This window comes from Equus asinus, chromosome 3 (genome assembly GCF_041296235.1).
Source record: "Equus asinus isolate D_3611 breed Donkey chromosome 3, EquAss-T2T_v2, whole genome shotgun sequence".
NCBI lineage: Eukaryota > Metazoa > Chordata > Mammalia > Perissodactyla > Equidae > Equus > Equus asinus.
Window position 1 is genome coordinate 130713111 of NC_091792.1, and position 19355 is coordinate 130732465.

Sequence of the window (19355 nt, forward strand, 5' to 3'; positions counted from 1 at the left end):
AATGAAATTTTTTTGGAAAAAGCTTCAATTACCTCATTCATTAAGGGGCATAAAGACATTTTATAGTTACAAATTTGCATACAAGATGGAATTTTACCCTAAAGATAAATTAACTGTGTTCGTAAAGACCTTTTTTCCTTTAAATTATAATTGTAAAGCTATGGAGAAAAGCTACACTATCTATGCTAAATCACGAATTCTCTTGGCATGGGGAAATTTTAGTGTTTATTACATTAATACTCATATTTCTATAATGTAGAACAGGGTACAAATGACAATGAAATGGCCTCTCCTCATTTAAAATTGGGCTGCTAATAAAATTAACATAATATTACTGCTTTTGAGGTGGACAATATAAGTTTACCTCAACTGTCTTCGTTCTCCTTCCTTCCTTTCCGTCTTCTTTGGGGTTTTCAGGTTTTTCTTCCCCTTCTTCCTTTTTAGTTTTCTCCTCTGACTCTTCTGCCACATCTACCGACACCACGGTTTGATCTTCGTCCATGCAGTCATGAGCTTTTTTCATGGCCTGCAAAGGCCCCCAACCAGAGCAACACATTTATCGTGTCAACATGGAGACTAAGAAATTCCAATCCCAAGACTAGGATCAAGTTGCCCTAAACCTTTAAGGGTCATTCTCTGTAAATTTAAAGCATGATGGGGCAATTCCTGAACCTCCTTAAAAACATCTTGTTGTTGCTTTCTGGTAAATATAAAGTAAGAAAGGGGACAGAATAAAAAGAAAGTAGAGAGAGAACAGTGCAGGGCTGGATGACTTTCCACAGAGCGTTCTAATGTGATATTCAGATAAGAATAAAAATGACAGTCACCTTGAAAGATCGATAGTATATTTTTCACTTTGCCTGACCAACTGTAAAAGAATAATAGTACTTTTTAAATGTACACAGGTTAGAGATTTAGCCACGGTCATTGCTACAGCAAATTTCCTCATTTGAAGTGTCTCATAAAGCCCTTAATGTTTCATGGACCTAATAACGTATTGTGCTGGGAAGACGAAGGATGGCTCCGCTCTTCTCTAGTCATGCCACGTCTTCCAGCTCAAGGGGCAGGAGAGAAGAGCTGTGGGAATGACCTGGCTCTGCTCTGCAACTAGTTTAATTTCACATGGGTGCAGTTTGAACAACCTGTGGCCTAAAAAATTATGGCTAAATTGAACAAGCAGAAACCACTTTGCCTGTTATTCCCTGAATTTAGAAAGGACAGAGTCACCCAGCTTTGATCATTATAGTTTAAGCCGTTTGCTTAAGTGAAAGTTATATCTGAGCTTATGCTAAACCTACTTCTCATCTTAAAGCTTACACGTCAAAGTTTAACGTCAGTGTTGAATGGCCAGTTAATGGCAAGATGATTTAGGGAGACAAAACCCACCAAAACCATCCTTGGTGTGTCCTCTTTTAGAGACAAAGGTTTACCTGGCTATGTAAATAAACCAGTGGGACCTTGGAGGCATCATACACGCTCTGAGCAGTGGCAGGTGCTGCACGGAGATGAATGAGGCAATTTCCCACTGTGTTCAAGTCATTGACCTGCCACAGTCGGTGACCTCTACCAGAGATAAAGAAATTACTCTCTCTCCACCTCACTGCCTCATTCTGCCCTTTCCTCACCCACTTTGATAAGTGAGGGCCTGTGTCAACTACTGCATGCTAAAAAGAAGAAAGGGAAAAAAAAAGAGAGAAAGAACAGGAAAAATAACACAGCTTTAAGTAAATAATAATCAGTGTCCTCATCAAGAAACTCTACAGCAAGACCTGGCACTAACCTGCAAAATGTACTGTGGTAACTATTAGAGGAACCCAGACTGTTAAAGCTGGAATGTTCTTAGACATGATGTAGCAACAACATTCCAGGGGGGTGGGGATGTGTGGTTGACCTGGCTGACGTGCTTCCTTCTGCCTAATCCTGACATGTCACTTTAGCGGGGGAGGGGAAATGGAATTTGAAAAAACCTGTTGGTGATTCAGCACCCCTCTCTTCTCCCGTATGCTGAAGGTAACCACTGCTCTCATGTAAAATTCTATTTTGAGGAGAAGTGACTTGTTCAAGGTCACAAGGTAATTACTAGTAAAAGTTGCAGCTGAAATGCAGATCTCATGACACAGTCTACCATGTTCTCTGCCACCACATTTCATCATGTTGCCCCCTTGAACCTTAATTACTGACCTCACACTCCCCTCCTGCTATGTGCCATTTGGGATTTGGGGTATTTCCATTTTGGGTGGATCTCTGGAATTTTATAACTGAGATCCTTTTTTTTTTTTTTAAAGACAAAGACTCAGACTCAGAAGGGGCTGACCTTATTGAGTTTGTCAGGCGTGGCCGCGACATGTAATTCAAAGAGAAGCTCTGTGAGCATGCTAGCAAATCCTTCTCCCTTTTCTTCTAAGCCTAGAAATAGAAAATGACAGAAGTAAGAAGCATGATTTATTTTTCATCCTTCAGGATGTGGCAGCTCCCCCAACCATATAGCCCGCAGTCAGAGTCTAAGTGGGGGCTGCGGCAGCCTGTCCTCCAGCTGCCGGGCAAAGATGAGTTTCACTCGCTTATGAGCATAGCACTGAGGTAGGAGACTGCTGCTGGGTGAGGGCTGCTGGAGCCTTGTTGCTCGCAGCTCTAGCCGGGGCACCGCCAGGCTGGCCTAGAGGGAATGTGAGCTCAGTGAGGGACTCATGTGTCTTGTTCAAGCTATGGGTGGTCAGTAGCTACTTGTTGAAAGAATGACCGAAGGAACAAATGAATGACCTTTCTCAGGGTTGGGAGCCGTAGGACAACACTGTGTTTATGACCTAGAGTACTGCCATGCTTACCAGGCAACCCTAACGATACCCAGGGCGACCTTTTCTGTCTACAGAGCCACCGTGCTAAGGGAGCAGAATTAGTCTCGATGGGTCGTGTGCTATCTGATGTAACAATGTTATATCTCTAGAGAAATTTCCCAAGGTTTCCTGGGACACCAGCTGGTCTTACAATATTTCTTAACAATAAGCCTTCCCTCCAAATTGGAAGTTACCTAAAGACAGAGACAGAATTTGTTTTGTTCACTCCTGAATCCAGGGCATCTAACACAGTGCCTGGAAGATAGGAGGTGCTAAAATGAATATTTATTGAATAAGCAATTCATTAATAAATTATATCACAGATAATAATATATTGATTATATAAAGTATAATGTTATATTTAATATATCTAAAAATAAAAATAAATTAATATCATTGGTGGGCAATAAAGAAGAAAGATCTTTAAAAGTTACAGTCTGAGCCAGGCCTGATGGCCTGGCAGTTAAAGTTCAGCATGCTCCCCTTTGGTGGCCTGGGTTTGGTTCCTGGGCGCAGAACCACACTATTTGCCTGTCACTAGCCATGCTGTGGTGGCAGCTCAAAGAGAAGTCAAAGGACTTACAACTAGAATATACGAGCATGCACTGGGGCTTTGCAGAGGGAAAAAAAAGTTATAGTCTTATTTCTCTCATTTGTATCACGAGTTGAAGCCTTTTTTAAAGTTTCTGATAAGTGCTGAAGAATTGATTCCACAATCAGTTTACTACCAGTTTTGAGGGGAATAAAGGCATCATTAATCCGGCCTGATTACATGATCTCAAAACCCTCTGAGAAGAAAATACTCTGGCTATGTCAGTGGGGAAGGCAGTAGCTTCAGGGAGGACTAAGCCATGCGAGAAATACTGTATCTAACACTCATCTGCACGTGCTCTCTGTTTTATAGACAAAATGTTAATCAGCAGCTCATGAAGACAGCCAGGATAACTTGTAGGTCTTTGTTCAAAACATTTGGCTTAACCAGCTTAACATCACCTAGAATTTATATATGCTCATGAGGGAGACAGATCAGTAAACGTACTAGAGAAGTAAAACATATATGTCAGGAGAAAAGATTCATGGAGGAGTATAAAGCAAGGAAGAGGAATAGGGACAGTGAGGGGGTAGCAATTTTAAATGGGAGGGCAGCTGAGAAAGTGCCATTTGAGTAATGAACCGGAGGAGGAGAAGGGTGAGCCACACCAGCTCAGGGGAAGAGATTTCCAGGCAGAGGCACCGCTAGCACAAAGTCCAGGAGGGAGTGTGCCCGGCTTATTCAGGGACAGCAAGGAGGCCAGGGGGGCCGCAGCAGGGGAGGGAGTCATGTGCCTTGGGGGTAGAGAGAGATGGCTGTCTTTGTTCCTGATGAAGCCGACACAGTGAATCATTATAACCAAAAGAGGCAAGTGCTCTGACTGAGGGGGCTTTGCAGCACCTAATCCAGTCCTCAGAGGGCTGTTAAGAAGGCTTCCTGGAGGAGGTGATGCCTGAACCAAGCCTTCAAGAACGAGAAGGCATTAGTCACATGCACAAAGGGAGAGCTTGGGGGATGAGAGAGGGAGAGGGAACGGGGAGAGAGAGAACTTCCTCCCAAAGCTGAGATTCTCTCTCTGTTGGGCAGAGGTCTAGATCTCATCCTCTCTAGGCCAGCAAATAAAAGGGGCAGGGGCACATCAGGGCAGCATCAACAAGGTCTCGTTCCCAAACAGCCGGGGCCTTCTGGTTCTGGAAGAGGCAGCGTTGCAGGGCAGAGACAGCCCAGGCTGAGGCTTGGGAGGAGGGGTTCTACGTTTAGTGGCTCTGTGACCCGGGCCAGTCACAGGGCTTCTCAGCTTCCATTTCCACCTCTGTGAACTTAGGATAATAAAACCCACCCACCTCCTCTTTAGCGTCGTTGTAAGGACCAAATAATACAACAAATGTGAAAGTATCCTGCAAACACTAAAGATTTAACTATATCATTATGTGCTACAAGGATATAAACATAGGAAGATTAAGAATATTTGGGAGTCATCAACACTAAACTAGGATACAAGTACTCACGCAGCTTCAGTTTTTAAATGTGTATTCATTCTATAAAACAGAAAAATATACCAGTGACTTTTATCAAATATTTTAGGAAAAAAAATCACAGAGAAAAATGGAAGGAGAAAAAAACAGATGATAAAAAACGTTTCAACAAACAAAAAGAATAAAATATCTAGGAATAAATTTTACCAAGGAGGTGAAGGACTTATACAATGAAAACTATAAGACATTATTGAAAGAAATAGATGATGACATAAAGAAATGCAAAGAGATTCCACGCACATGGATCAGAAGAATAAACATAGTTCAAACGTCCATACTACCTAAAGCAATCTACAGATTCAGTGCAATCCTAGTGAGAATCCCAATGACATTCTTCACGGAAATAATACAAAGAATCCTAAAATTCATATGAGGCAAAAAAAGACCCCAAATAGCCAAAGCAATCCTGAGGAAAAAGAACAAAGCTGGAGGTATCATAATCCCTGACTTCAAAATGTACTACAAAGCCATAGTGATCAAAACAGCATGGTACTGGTAGAAAAACAGGCACACAGATCAATGGAGCAGAACTGAAAGCCCAGAAATAAAACTGCACATCTACGGACAGCTAATCTTCGACAAAGGTGCCAAGAACATACAGTGGAGAAAAGATAGTCTCTTCAATAAATGGCGTTGAGAAGTCTGGACAACCACTTGCAAAAGAATGGAAGTAGACCATTATCTCACACCATACAGAAAATAAACTCAAAAAGGATCAAAGACTTGAACATAAGACCCGAAACCATAAAACTTCTGGAAGAAAATATAGATAGTACACTCTTTGACATAGAACTTAAAAGGATCTTTTCGAATACCATGTCTTCTCAGAAAAGGGAAACAAAAGAAAAAATAAACAAATGGGAGTTCATCAGACTAAAGAGCTTCTGCAAGGCAAAGGAAACTAGTATCAAAACAAAAAGACAACCCACCAATTGGGAGAAAATATTAGCAAATCATACATCCAACAAGGGGTTAATCTCCATAATATATAAAGAACTCACACAACTGAACAACAAAAAAATGAACAGCCCAATCAAAAAATGGGCAGAGGAGATGAACAGACATTTTTCCAAAGAAGATATACAGATGGCCAACAGGCACATGAAAAGATGTTCAACATCACCAATCATCTGGGAAATGCAAATCAAAACTACACTAAGATACCACCTCACACCTGTTAAAATGGCTATAATCACTAAGACTAAAAACAACAAACGTTGGAGAGGTTGTGGAGAAAAGGGAACCCTCATACACTGCTGGTGGGAGTGGCAACTGGTGCAGCCATTATGGAAAACAGTATGGAGATTCCTCAAAAAACTAAAAATAGAAACACCATATGACCCAGCTATCCCACTACTGGGTATCTACCCAAATAACTTGAAATCAACAATCCAAAGTGACCTATGTACCCCTATGTTCATTGCAGCACTATTCACGATAGCCAAGACATGGAAGCAATCCAAGTGCCCATCGACCGATGATTGGATAAAGACGTGGTGTATATATATATATATATATATATATATATATAAATGTACACACACACACACACACACACACACAATGGAATACTACTCAGCCATAAAAAAGACAAAAATCATCCCATTTGCAACAACATGGATGGTCCTCGAGGGTATTATGTTAAGCCAAATAAGCCAGACTGAGAAAGACAAACACTGTACAATTTCACTCATATGCGGAAGATAAACAAACGCAAGGACAAAGAGAACAGTTCAGTGTTTACCAGGGGAAGGGGGGTGGGGGGTGGGTACAAGGGAGAAGGGGAGCACTCATGGTGACAGACAAGAAATAATGTACAATTGAAATTCACAATTATGTAAACTATTATGAACTCAATAAAAAAACCCCAAAACATTGCAACAAAGAATATCTATTACTACAACTCTTGGTCTGTACACATGGCTGAAAAGAAGATCTTCACCAAGGATATAAAAATAGAAAACAGCCTTTTAAAATCTCTTCACAACAGTGTGGTAAACCAAATTAGAGACCCATGGCAGCGTGATAAAATTACAAGCTGCTGGCAAGACGAACATGCAAATCACTAGCTAACATCCTAAATGTAGAGGAGCTCAATAGGAAATCTACCTGAAAATGACAGAATGACAGTTGATTACATTTTCTGAGACAATGAAACAAATTATTTAGGTGTTAGGAGGCTTTTAGGAACGTAAGTGCTTACAAGACACAAGTTTGATGGAAATGCTCTGGTCTCCCAGAGCTTCGCCCCAGGATAAGATTCCTCTCCGCGGCTTTAGGACAAGCCCTCCACCTTCCTGGAGTTGTGGCACTTCATCATAATTGGATTGACTTAATGACAACCCCACTATTCTTTTCTCTTGGTTCTTCTTGAAGTGTTTGAATGACATTTATTTATTAAATTAAGTTAATTAGAATTAATAGTGTTTTTATAATCTGGAGATGCCCTCTGGGAAAATGGATATATTATGGGAGATAACAGGGTTCTGTCACTTAAGGAGAGACAAATGTACCATTTCTTAAGCATGCTGTTCAGGACTTCAATTTTCTTGGGTCATATTCAACAATCTCAATATACTGAAGCTCTACATTAAGACTGGAACACATCACATATAGTAACACTTTCTATTTAACAGTACTGAATCACGTTTCCTCTCCAAAAAATAGCACTAGTTGGGGATGCAATATTGCCTTAACTTGCTCTGGCAACAGTATCTCTTTGATGTTAGGGGGAAGTTAGGATCCTCTTTTTTATTTAAAGATTGGCACCTGAGCTAACATCTGTTGCCAATCTTCTTTTTTTTCCCTTTCTTTCTTCTTCTTCTCCCCACAGCCTCCCAGTACATAGTTTTATATTCTACCTGTGAGTGCCTCTGGTTGTACTATATGGGATGCCACCTCAGCATGGCCTGATGAGCAGTGCCATGTCCGTGCCCAGGATCCGAAACAGAGAAACCCTGGGCTGCGGAAGCGGAACATGAGAACTTAACCACTCAGCCACAGGGCCAGCCCCTGGGATCCTCTTTAATCCTCTCAGAGTGACATTCCCAATAGGACCAAGGTCTACCTCAGGCATCATGGAACTGAAGAGAAATAGCCTGGATCTTTTTGGTGATTGTTATGCTGGAAAAGAAGCATCTATATTAGTTCATCTTGGGTCTATCATGCTAGCCGCATGACCTTTGACAACTAACGCCTTAGTTTCTCCATTATTAAAACAGAGACAAGGCTGTCATCCTTTGTGACTGTAGAACATACAAACGCTCAAAAATGTTATTCTCCAACTACTTCTTTGATACTGGGTCTTTCTATGCTTCTGTCTAATTGATTTTTCTATTTTGATGCAACGAGCATAAATCTCATTAAAGTGAATGCACATAAGGTCAATACGTGGGGCTAAAGCGGGAGATGGTATTTAAATAACAGTTTGCAAATGCTTAGAATAATTTTGCCGTGAGCACCGAGGCTGAAGCATTTCTGCTCTTGTGTTGGAGCTTTCATTAAAGGTGTGCAACATGCATGGGCAGAAAATACTTCCAGTGACTTCATGGTATGAATGCACAGTATCACTGTTCTGCATTTGGGTAACAACAAGTACAATCATAAGTAAAAGCTACAACGTATTACACCCTTATTACTGTCCTGGCATTGTGTTGGCACTTTAAATAATAATAGTTAACAGTTTTTAGCAGCTTTGTGCGTCAGGCATTGTAACATACGTTTTTATATATATTATCTAATTTGATCCTCACAATAGCCCTTGGAAATATGTAACATTGTCTTCACTTTACAGGTGAAGATACTGAGTTTCAGAAAGGTGATATAGCTTGTTCAGGGCCATTCAGCAAGTAAGTGGCGAAAATGTTTCAGATGGGACCTTCAGATGGTCCCAGGAGAAGCCAGCCTTGTGTGTCTATGGTTGCTTGAATTTTTTCTTTTTTTGTGGTGAGGAGATTGGCCCTGAGCTAACATCTGTTGCCAATCTTCCTCTTTTTGCTGAGGAAGATTAGCCCTGACCTAACATCGGTGCCCATCTTCCTCTATTTTGTATGCGGAAGGCTGCCACAGCATGGCTGATGGGCAGTGTGTAAGTCCGCACCCGGAATCCAAACCTGCCAACCCTGGCCGCCGAAGTGGAGTGCACAAACTTCACCACCACGCCACCAGGCCAGCCTCTTGAATTTTTAACATAAGCGACACAAACAACTGTGGTTGTGGTGGTTGGTGGTGACATCAGTAAGAGATCACTCTCCATGTACATAGCAAATATTTTGCTATATTCTCTTCCCAAATGGACGTAATCATTAAGCATGCCCAACTTTGAGAACGTTTTTTCCCCCTCTCAAGGAAGGCTTGCTTCTCACAAAATATGTTCTAGTCTCCTTGGCGTCATGTCATTGTCCAGCTGGAAGATGATCAGGAGTGCACACCTGGCTTAGTTCAGTGATTGTCAACCCAACACATCACACCGTGGTGCACTGGGTGCCTTTGTCAGAACTGTACTTTTTCGGTGGAGTGTAGGCCACTTACCAGTACACCCTAACTCCTGCACATATAAATTAAAAAGAATAACAAGATATGAAAAGAAATCCACTGAAAGACCTGCCCACCATCAACATCAATCACATTCAACAACTTCTGCATGCACACAGAACATTAGACATCGGAGCATAAACTCTAGGCATCAGGGCCCCATTGAGCACACTGTGCTCTTTGTTCATTTGACCATATGCATTTATTGCACGTCTGTGATGTGATGTGCCAGGATTGTGCTGGACACCAGAGAAATAAAGATGGCTCTGTCAGGAGTTCCCACCCAGCAAAAGGGAGGGTTACAGATCAAAGTGACCAGCTCCTGTGACAAGAGCAGATGCACAGAGTGTTCTGGAAGCAGGGAGGAGGAGCATCTGAATTAAATAATTCCACCCTGTTCAAAGGGCTGTGCTTACTAACAGAGTTCATAAGAATTGTACCTACAGTCTGTCTTGCTCTTTAACAGGTTATTTACCTTTACCTTGTTCTTCTTGATTCTCTTCATTCTCTAATTCTTTGGCTGCAAAGATGTCTTTAATGGAAATTAGGTCATTTTTTAAGAGTTCCAGCTTCTCTCCATCAAGTGATGATAAAAATGACTGAACCTGAAAAAAGAAATAGGTTGGCATAACTGTCATCTCTTCTCATTAATAACATTTATGTACGGCCGTCCTCAGGTCTCCCAGGACTGAGGTGATTCTCAGTGTGGGAGGTTGAATGTTGGATTTACTGCCTACTAACTGTGCAACTTTGGGTAAGTTACATAAGCTCCTTGGGCCTCAGTTTGTTAATCGAATGTGTTTGACATATAACACTGTGTAAATTTAAGGTGTACAACGTGTTCATTTGATACATGTATATATTGCACTCGTAGTGAGGTTTAGTGCCTCTATCATGTCACATGATTATCCTTTCTTTTTAGTGGTTGGAATCATAAAGTTTTAGTGTGTTAGCAAGTTTGATGATGGCAGTACACTATTGTTGTCTATATTCATTATACTGTGCATTAGTTCTCTGGCTTATTTACTACTCGCTGCAAGTTTGTGCCCTTAAACATCATCAATCTAATCAATCTCCCCACCTTCAACCCCTGGTAAGTGCCATTTTACTCTGTTTTTTATGACGTTGGACTTTTTTAGATTCCACATATAAGTGAGATCATACAGTACTTGTCTGTCTCTGTCTGACTTATCTCACTTAGCATAATGGGCTCAAGGTCTATTCTTGTTGTCCTAAATGACAATATATCCTCTCTTCTCACGGGTGAATAATATTCCATTGTGTATATATACATATATATATATGACATCTTTTTTATCCTTTCATCCATTGATAGGCATTTAGGTTGTCTCCTTATCTTGGCTATTGTAAATAATATTACAATAAACATGGGAGTGCACATATCTCTTTGAAATCCTGTTTTTGGTTTCCTCAAAAAATTAAAAATAGATCTACCATATGATCTAGCAATTCCACTTCTGGGTATATACCCAAAGGAAGTTTTTCTCAGTTTTAAAACAAGGTCCACATTTCATTGTGATGCTTTGTGGGGTCAATGAAATAAGGAATAGGAAGTACATTGCACAAGTGTACACAGCAGATGCTAAATAAATGGTGGTGGTAGCTTTTCTATCATGGTGGTTAAAAAAACACTTTGACGTCAACCCTGGATTCAATTATGTGACCTTGGGTAACGTATTTTACCCTTCTACGCTTCAGCTCCCTTATCTATAAATTGAAGACTAATACCACCAACCTTGTAAGGTTGTTTTGAAGTTTAAATAAAATGATGTACTTAGAAGTATTTATAGTGATGGTCAATAAATTATATTTATATATACACACACATGTAAACAAACATATAAACAAATGTTCTATGTATATATACAGATATATATATATATATACATATATACTTGCTAGATGTGTGTTATTGTACTGGGGTTACAAAAAGGCAAAAGACACATTTTTCTTCTCAGAGATCTTGCAGTCTAGAGGAGGGAGACCCATGTCAACTGACAAAAGCCATGACAGACGTGAGTGCAGCGACAGTGTGGCACCTGGGAGGGAGCTGCAGTCCCACTTCGGGAGGGAAGGCGGGGGTGGGGAGGCTTCACAGGATGATGCTTGAACTGATGTCCTCTGTGCTCATTGTCTTCAGGACCCTTCTTTTGTAGCTATCCTTTGTAAACAACTTAATAATTATTTGTACAGATGGCCAGTCATCCTCTGTGAATTTTAAGATTGATTTTAATTTCCAAAATGGTCAAAGGGCAGGGAGGACCATATAAAAAGTCACGTATGACTAGACAGTACTTGTAAGCTTTTAATTTTTTCATTCTGCAGATCAAATGCTTGCTCTGGAGGGAGAACCAGCAGAGGAGCCACAATGCTCTTCAGAATATGTTGTAATATTCATGATGGCGGTAGATTTGTACATGAGGATAAGTGAGAGAGTTAGAGAGGGCCTCTGAGAGGCCAGGACACCATTTTCCTAAAAGTAGCTAATGCACATCACCAGGGCATAATGCGACCGGCGCCAAGGCCCTGGGAGGCAGCTCGGCGGGAAGTCATCCACATGAAACCTATTAGCCTCAGAGTTCAGCAGGTGGAAGCAAAGTCGCCCTGCAGGATGGCTGCCGTCATTCCTTTCTGCCCTGATCTTTTCAGAGTCCTTGTGTTTAGGTCTCAGGGTCCTAGATGTGTGCACATCATATTCTTATGCTTCAGATATATTTTCTAAACAGCAGTTTTCTAAGACTGAATAAAAAAGGTAATTGTTGAATAAATGTGCTTGAGTACAACACTCAGTGAAAACATATATACACACGTGGAACATTTTGATTTCCCTGTGTCTTCCGGAGGGTGGCCATCCTCCAGGAGGGAATGCACTGGGGTTTTACGCTTTTGGCATCCCCTGGGAAGGGTTCGTTTTAACTAAGGACTCTTTTGTCGGCATCTTTCTCCTATAGCATCTCTTTTGCTTCCTCCTAGTTCATTCCATTCTGCCAAGGTGAAGTGCATCGAGTCCTTACTTCAATCCAACAATAAATAATAAATAATCATGCGCTCCTCAATAAATATTTGTGGAATGCTGACTATATGCTTGGAATTGTGCTAAGTGTTGTCGAGGACATGGGGTGGACAGTCTGCCTTGTAAATCTTTTCCCTGAAAGGGGGTGTGGGGGGCCATTTTGACGATTCTTGTTTACTATTTTTATTAACTATTGACTATAATGGCAAAATTATTAGTTTCTCCTTAAGATTTACAGAACACCACTTTGCCATGCCTATTGCCATCCTGGAATCAATCTATTAGAAAAGTAATGATAATAATTCCTGATATTTCCATACAACGTGTCTAAGTTTTAGCCAATGGAATGTCAGCAGAGGTGACGTGTATCATTTCCGAACCAAGACTTTTAAAAAATGGGAGCGTCCCCTCTACACTCTCTCTCCTTATGCTGATGGGATAAGAAGACAATAAGGCTCTAGAGGACGGTGAAACCCAATACTTTAGACTTGGATACAGCGGAGGTCACAGGGCCAAAGGGACGTGCCCACCAGAGTCCACACTCCCCCTTCTAGAGCACTCTCCAGGTGACTGAAAGTTCCTTTCCATGGCCTGTGTGAACCCCTTCCTCAGCTGCGCTCCTTACAGGGAGACCATCCATCAGAGTGTGCACCCCAACCCCAAGGGATGGCCAAGAGGTGGCTGTCTGCAGGGGTGTCAATGGCGCTTGAACCAGGGCATCCTCACCTGTACACATGAGGCTCCCTGAGGTGAGAGACAGCTGGAGACAACGGGAGGAGAGCAGGCAGGAGGGTGGTGTGGAAATTTGAGGAGTTTGAGAATTCTAAATGGGAACCCTGCTTTCTAGGTCATTATGAAAGTATATTTGTCAAGGTAGGCTGACAAAATATATTTTCTTTAACAATTGGTTTCACAAGTCCTTTAACTTTTAAATATTTGGTATGCGTAGGTTGCCTGGTAAAATATAGGATGTCTTGGGTCTGGCCCCATGGCGGAAGTTAAAGTTAAAGTTCCACGTGCTCCACTTTGGCAGCTCAGGTTTGTGGGTTCGGATCCCAGGCGTGGACCTACACCACTCATCAGGCCATGCTGTGGAGGCATCCCACATCAAAAAATACAGGAAGATTAGCCCAGATGTTAGCTCAGGGTGAATCTTCCTCACCAAAAAAAAAAAAAAGTCTAGTTAAATTTAAATTCCAGATAAACAATGAATATTTTCTTAGTGTAAGTCTGTGTCCCAAATATTTCATGCGACCTATTTATACTAAAACAGTATTCACCATTTATCTAAAGTTAAAATTTAACTAGTCACCCTGTAATTTTATTTGCTGAATCTCACAACCCCAGTATGGATCTCCATTTGTATTCTTGCCAGAGGCCTGTGAACTTTAGGCTGGGTCTAGTGAAGCCACAAGATGGACAGAGCCTGGCTCCTGGCTCCCTAAAGGCAGGAAAGCTGCCTGCTGACCAGGCGCCCCCATCTTGGGCTGTTCTAGGAGTGAGGATAATAACTCTTACCAGTTTTGACTCAGACATTTTAGGACTGTTTATTATAGCATCCAGTAACCATCATTACTAAGCCAAGAAAAAATTCTGCATTCCTTACTATGAATACTACAAAAATCTCCAGGCTGGAGGAAGAAAGCAGTGCTTGTGGGAGCAGTGTGCCAACAGAGGGAAATGCACCCTCCAGGGACCAAGCCTCCTTTCCAGCAACATCAGTCCCTTGGGGCTCTTTGCTTAGGGGCCTGGGGCTGTTTCACAGCTGAGACCTGTGATGGAACTGGCCAGAGTAGAATCTCTCTCTACCACCATAACTTCCAGGGGCCATGCTGCCCTGCAATAGTTTTTAATAATAATAACAAATATATACATATAACATAAAAATGCATATAAAAATAAAATGTCACCCACATTATATATGCATATATGTACACATGCATAAAATGGCAGCTAACATTTATTGAGAGCTTATCATGTACTAGGTATGCTGCGACTGGTTTCACATGAATTGTCTCATTTAATTCTTTTAATAATCCTATGAAGTAGGTTTTATTATTATTCTCATTTCATAGATAAGGCAATTGAGGCAAGACAGGTCCAAAATCGTACAGCTATTGAGTGGTATTTGATAATATGATGTCTGACCCTAAATCCAGCTTTTACAGGGAAAAATTCGTGCTTGAGTAGAAAACTGTATTTTCTAGAGAGCAACTTACCAGATTTTCAGATTCTGCTTTCATGGGAGCAATTTTACAACTATATAAATTGTAGCTGGCTGATAGCAGCGTGAAATGATTCTTGTCCACAGACATGAGAATGACTTTTGTCCAGTGGAGGGACCATTTCCCCTCCTGTGGAAAAGCCAGCTTGTGTCCATTCGTACTTTCATCTCAAATTGCTTTACTCCATATAAATTTACGCTTTGACTTTCCCTTTGAACTGGTTATAACATCTGTCTCATTCCTTCATTTAATTAATGAGCTAAATAAATTCTTTAATTCATGTTCATTTTGTATCTGAGTCATGATTTTGCTTTTGAAAAAAATTATCCTTTAACAGTTTAACCATAAGACTGTCAATGATGGCTCACAGATAAACAGAAAAGGGAATAAATATAGATAGTAATATAGAACTTGATAATCTTGGGTGTGTGCTGTGTGTGTGTCTCCATCCTGTGTGGCTCTTGGTTGCCTATATGGCAGAGGTCATCTGTCCCTGATGAGGTGGGCATCAAGAATGTCTCAATCTCCTCAAAGTCCAAATATAAGAAGGCATGGCCTAGAGAGAGTCAAAAATCACTTTTCTAGGGTCCAGCCCAGTGGCATAGTGGTTAAGTTCACACACTCTGCTTAAGTGGCCTGGGGTTCACAGGTTCAGATCCTGGGCACGGACATACACACCCCTCATCAAGCCACGCAGTGGCGGTGTCCCACATACAAAATAGAGGAAGATTGTCACAGATGTTAGCTTAAGGCCAATCTTCCTCAACAACAACAACAACAAAAAATCATTTTTCCATTCTAAGGCTCACTTCCAAGGTCAACTTCCTGTCTGAGGACCTGCCTCTCCCCAGTGAATGTCACTGGGATGGCCTAGAGCCTCTCACAGGAGGTTCAGAGGGTATTGTCCTGTGGCCTCCGTTGGAAAAACAGCCCTGAGTACAGTCAGCCTGACATCCACACAAAATTGCCATATACAATTAAATAAGTTAACAGTTTTAAAGTGCTTAGAACAGTGACTCTGTAAGTGTTTGCTAAATAAAGACACACACACACTCACCACGTAGATTCTTAAAATAGAAATCCCCAAACCCTGATGATTTCTGCTCTTCATGTTTTGTTTCTCGAGATCACAGTGGGGAGTGCGAACGTGCAGGGTTGTTAGGTAATTCCCAGGTTTCTGTTCAGGAGCATTCCCAAATAGAACTTGAACGCCCGGTGAGATAACCCTGCCCTTTGTGACCCAGGCTTTCTAAGAAATGGGAGAAAAATAACTATATAACCCATAAAGCTAAATATATTAGAACCCTACAGTCTGAAAAAAACATCAGCTGCTTTGTTTTCACTGGGTAGGAATGAAGATGTGGCCTGTAGGGCATCTCTGACCTGGTACCACGTCAGCAAAGGGAGGCACAGGGCCAGGAGCCTGACAGCAGAGTTTCTGAGCAGCCTTCTGCACCATGAGGGGGGGTAGTGATGACTCTCCTCGTGCTGGCCCTCTTGGGGCTGGGGAGGGGTAAGAGCTTGGCGCAGGACAGAGAGGACATAATATGGAGCATGAGGGGGTCATCAGGCTGTACAGTATTTGTGACCTTAGCACAATAATTATGAAGCTCTAAAAATGCGATATTTTAATGAAGATTTTCCAGTTTCTTTCATGTTTAAAAAAGCGTATTAGTGGACATGCTATTTCCAACACCCAGCGCAGACGTACCTTGCTTTCACTTTCATTGGACAGAATTTCCAGGGCTTCCAGGTGTGACAAACCTTGGTACTCATCAAACAGCATCCCGTAGTGCGCAGTCCTCTCGGCCGTGAGCTGCTGCGCCAGTCTCTGCTTCTCTTTCTCTTTGGCTTCCCTCAACATCTGCAGAAACACACAGTGTTTGTGCACTAGACGTACGCTTGAAAGCCCCACTGCCTGCGTAAGACGGAAGGGTAGCACACGAGGACTGACTTTACATTTGAGAAGGGCAGGTTTTAGTCACTTTGGAATTTCTAAAAAAAAAATTTATTTGACTGATAATTTTTACGCAATATTCCACTTTTTTGTGTGTTCATTTTATACATGACAAAACAAAGCAAAAATTCTATGCCCAGGAACAGAATTGGAAAGAAGCACAACAAACGCTTAACAGTGGTTTCCACTAAAGTGTTTGTCGTGTGTGATTAATTTTCTTGTTTTCTAAAATGTCCAAACTTTCTATAATGCACAAATTTTATGTACACTTGGAAAACTTAATCTACTGTGACAGGATTAATTGCAACTTCTGCGCCCAAGCAGACTTCAAAGCAGTAGTAAGCTGATCTGATTTAATATGAATTATACTATTTAAAAAATTTTATATGTGTGGTTATTAAAATCTTTGATGAAAAAATTAGTAAAATGTAAACTCCTAATGTTTTCTTCACCAGGTAGTGAATATAAATAAGAATGTTAGCTTATCAATTCCTAGATTGGTCTCAAGAAGTATGACTGTGAACCGAGTTTCTCTCCAGGTGGATAATTTTTCTCCAGTTATTTTTTTCAGTGAATAATAAAAAGACAACAAAATACACACATGTCCACCAGTTACTCCCAATTTCCTATCCTCGCTGTCTTTGATTCTAAGCCTCTTTTATTGGATTCCTAAATCAAATTTACTGGGCATTAAGTTTATAGGGTTCTTTAATAGCTTGAAGAGCACCATAAATACACTGGCCACCACAAGGTCACAACGGGAAGGTCATGGAAGAACAGATTCTGGTTTTTATTGTGTCAATAAAACAATCAACCTCATTCTCCTTTTGGGTTCTTGAGGTTATCAGCCAAAAACCCACTGGACCGCAGACAGAATTCGCCCTCCTGCCTGTCCTTAAGACGAAATAAGTACAAGCTCTGAATTCTAAAGTTTTCAAGACAACCCCAGCAAATCATCACTGGGAATTTTCAACACTTACAATAAAACCCGACCACCCCCACTGGTCTCACTGGCTTGGTGGTGGTAAAAGAAAATAACAAAGTGACATGGAAATTGCTTCCTTTCTCTACACCAACTTCCATCTCTAAATCTGTACTTTGGAATAGAGAGGAAAAGGCACGACTTGGAAGGGAAAGGGGAAGTGTCACTCTGGAATGATCAGGATTCACTCAGGAAATGGAAAGTGAAATTAAAGTTGCCTAAAGAAGAACTGGCTTGACACAGGGTGTTGGCTCTATTTTCCCTCTGGAAAAGAAAAGATGGTTTTAAACAGCAAGGAGTGATTCTGGCCTGAAGACTTCCTAGCGGACGGGCAGCTCTGGAGACTTAGACCCATGGGACTGGAGAAGCACCGTGTCTCCGCGTTATTCAGGTGTCCGGGTACCACTGGGATAGAATACGGGAGAAATTTAGGGAGTGCGTGGACGAACGTTTCTGATTTCTATAGTTATTTAGTGCGGATTAGGAAAAACACAGCAGACTCCTCTATCTCAGTCGATGGCCGGGTCATCCTTCCAGCTGCTCAGGCCAAAAACTTCGGGGTCATCCCTGCCTCCTCCTTTTATCTCATACCCCACATTCCATCCCTCCGGAAACCTGGATCGACCTTCTAACTATACCCAGAATCAGCGTTCGCCGCTACCTTCATGGCTGCACGCGCCTCTGAGCCACCGTTCCCTCTTGTTTAGGTAACGGCAGTGGCCTCCCGAGGTGGCTGTGAGAGCAGAGCATAAATGACCGAAGGCCCAGGTGCTGCACTTTGAAATCCCTCACTGACCTGGAGGTCAGGCCTCCCACGACCTGTCCCTACTCGTCACCGGAGCAGCAGGGACACTAGGGCAGACCTGTTCCCGGGAGACAGGAGCTCCTTTGTCAGCGGACTTTGGCTGGAGGACCCTTCCGTGGCTTTGCCCAACTTTCCTTAGAGAGCACAGCAGTCTAGGACGCTTCCACCCTACCTTCTCTCCCCCTCACCTTCACTGGGGTCAGACTTGCATATTGGCCTGATGGCCCTGCCAGCCTTCCCGGGTATCCCCTGCCCACTTTCTCCCACTCAGGCATTTCCCCTAATAAAATCTTCACGTGCTTAAGCCCACTTGGCATCTGCTTCTGGGAGGACGCACCCTGATACACACGCTAACTGGTTTCCCTGCCTGTGGCCCTCCCTGCTACCCAGTCTATTTTCAACACAGTAATGAGGCTGATCCTTTCAAAGCGAGATCTCGTCATTCCTCTTTTCAAAATGCTGCAATGGTTTCCTCATTTCACTAACAGTAAAACCCAAGGTCCTTACAAATGCCCTCGATGATCTGCCATCACCTGCTCCCCATTACCTCTCTGGCCCCATCTTGAACAACTCTCATCCTGGCTCACTCCTCTTCCACCACGTACCATCCCTGCTGCTCCTTGTTCATACCAGATACTCCTGCCTCAGGGCCTTTGCACAAGCTGCTCTTTCTGCATGGAATGTGCTGTACTCAGATTTTCACATGGTCAAGCCCCTCATCTCCTTCAAATATTTGCTCAAATGTCATCATCTCCATGAGGCCACCCCCTCACAATCCAATTTAATACTTAACCTGCCCCTCACTCCCACACTCCTGATTATGCTCTTCCTGCTCTAGTTTCTCTTTTTTTCCACAGCACTCATCATCTTCTAAAATACTAGATAATGTTGATTATTGTTTCTCTCTCCTCACTGGAA

At 42.0% G+C, this 19355-nt stretch overlaps 1 protein-coding gene across 8 annotated transcripts in view; it reads right to left on the minus strand.

Annotated features, from left to right (window-relative positions):
- FAM114A1 (family with sequence similarity 114 member A1) overlaps positions 1-19355 on the minus strand; it is a 166275-nt gene that overhangs the window by 11494 nt on the left and 135426 nt on the right. For 4 of the 8 annotated variants that reach the window (XM_070506037.1, XM_070506034.1, XM_014827395.3 and 1 more), the window contains 4 exons: positions 16405-16557; positions 9910-10039; positions 2315-2406; positions 365-526 (listed from right to left, as the gene is read on the minus strand). In XM_070506037.1, coding sequence (XP_070362138.1) covers positions 365-526; positions 2315-2406; positions 9910-10039; positions 16405-16557 — 537 coding nt within the window. The remainder of the gene's footprint in view (positions 1-364; positions 527-2314; positions 2407-9909; positions 10040-16404; positions 16558-19355) is intronic. The other 4 variants (XM_070506036.1, XM_070506035.1, XM_014827398.3 and 1 more) reach the window with 1 other exon arrangement.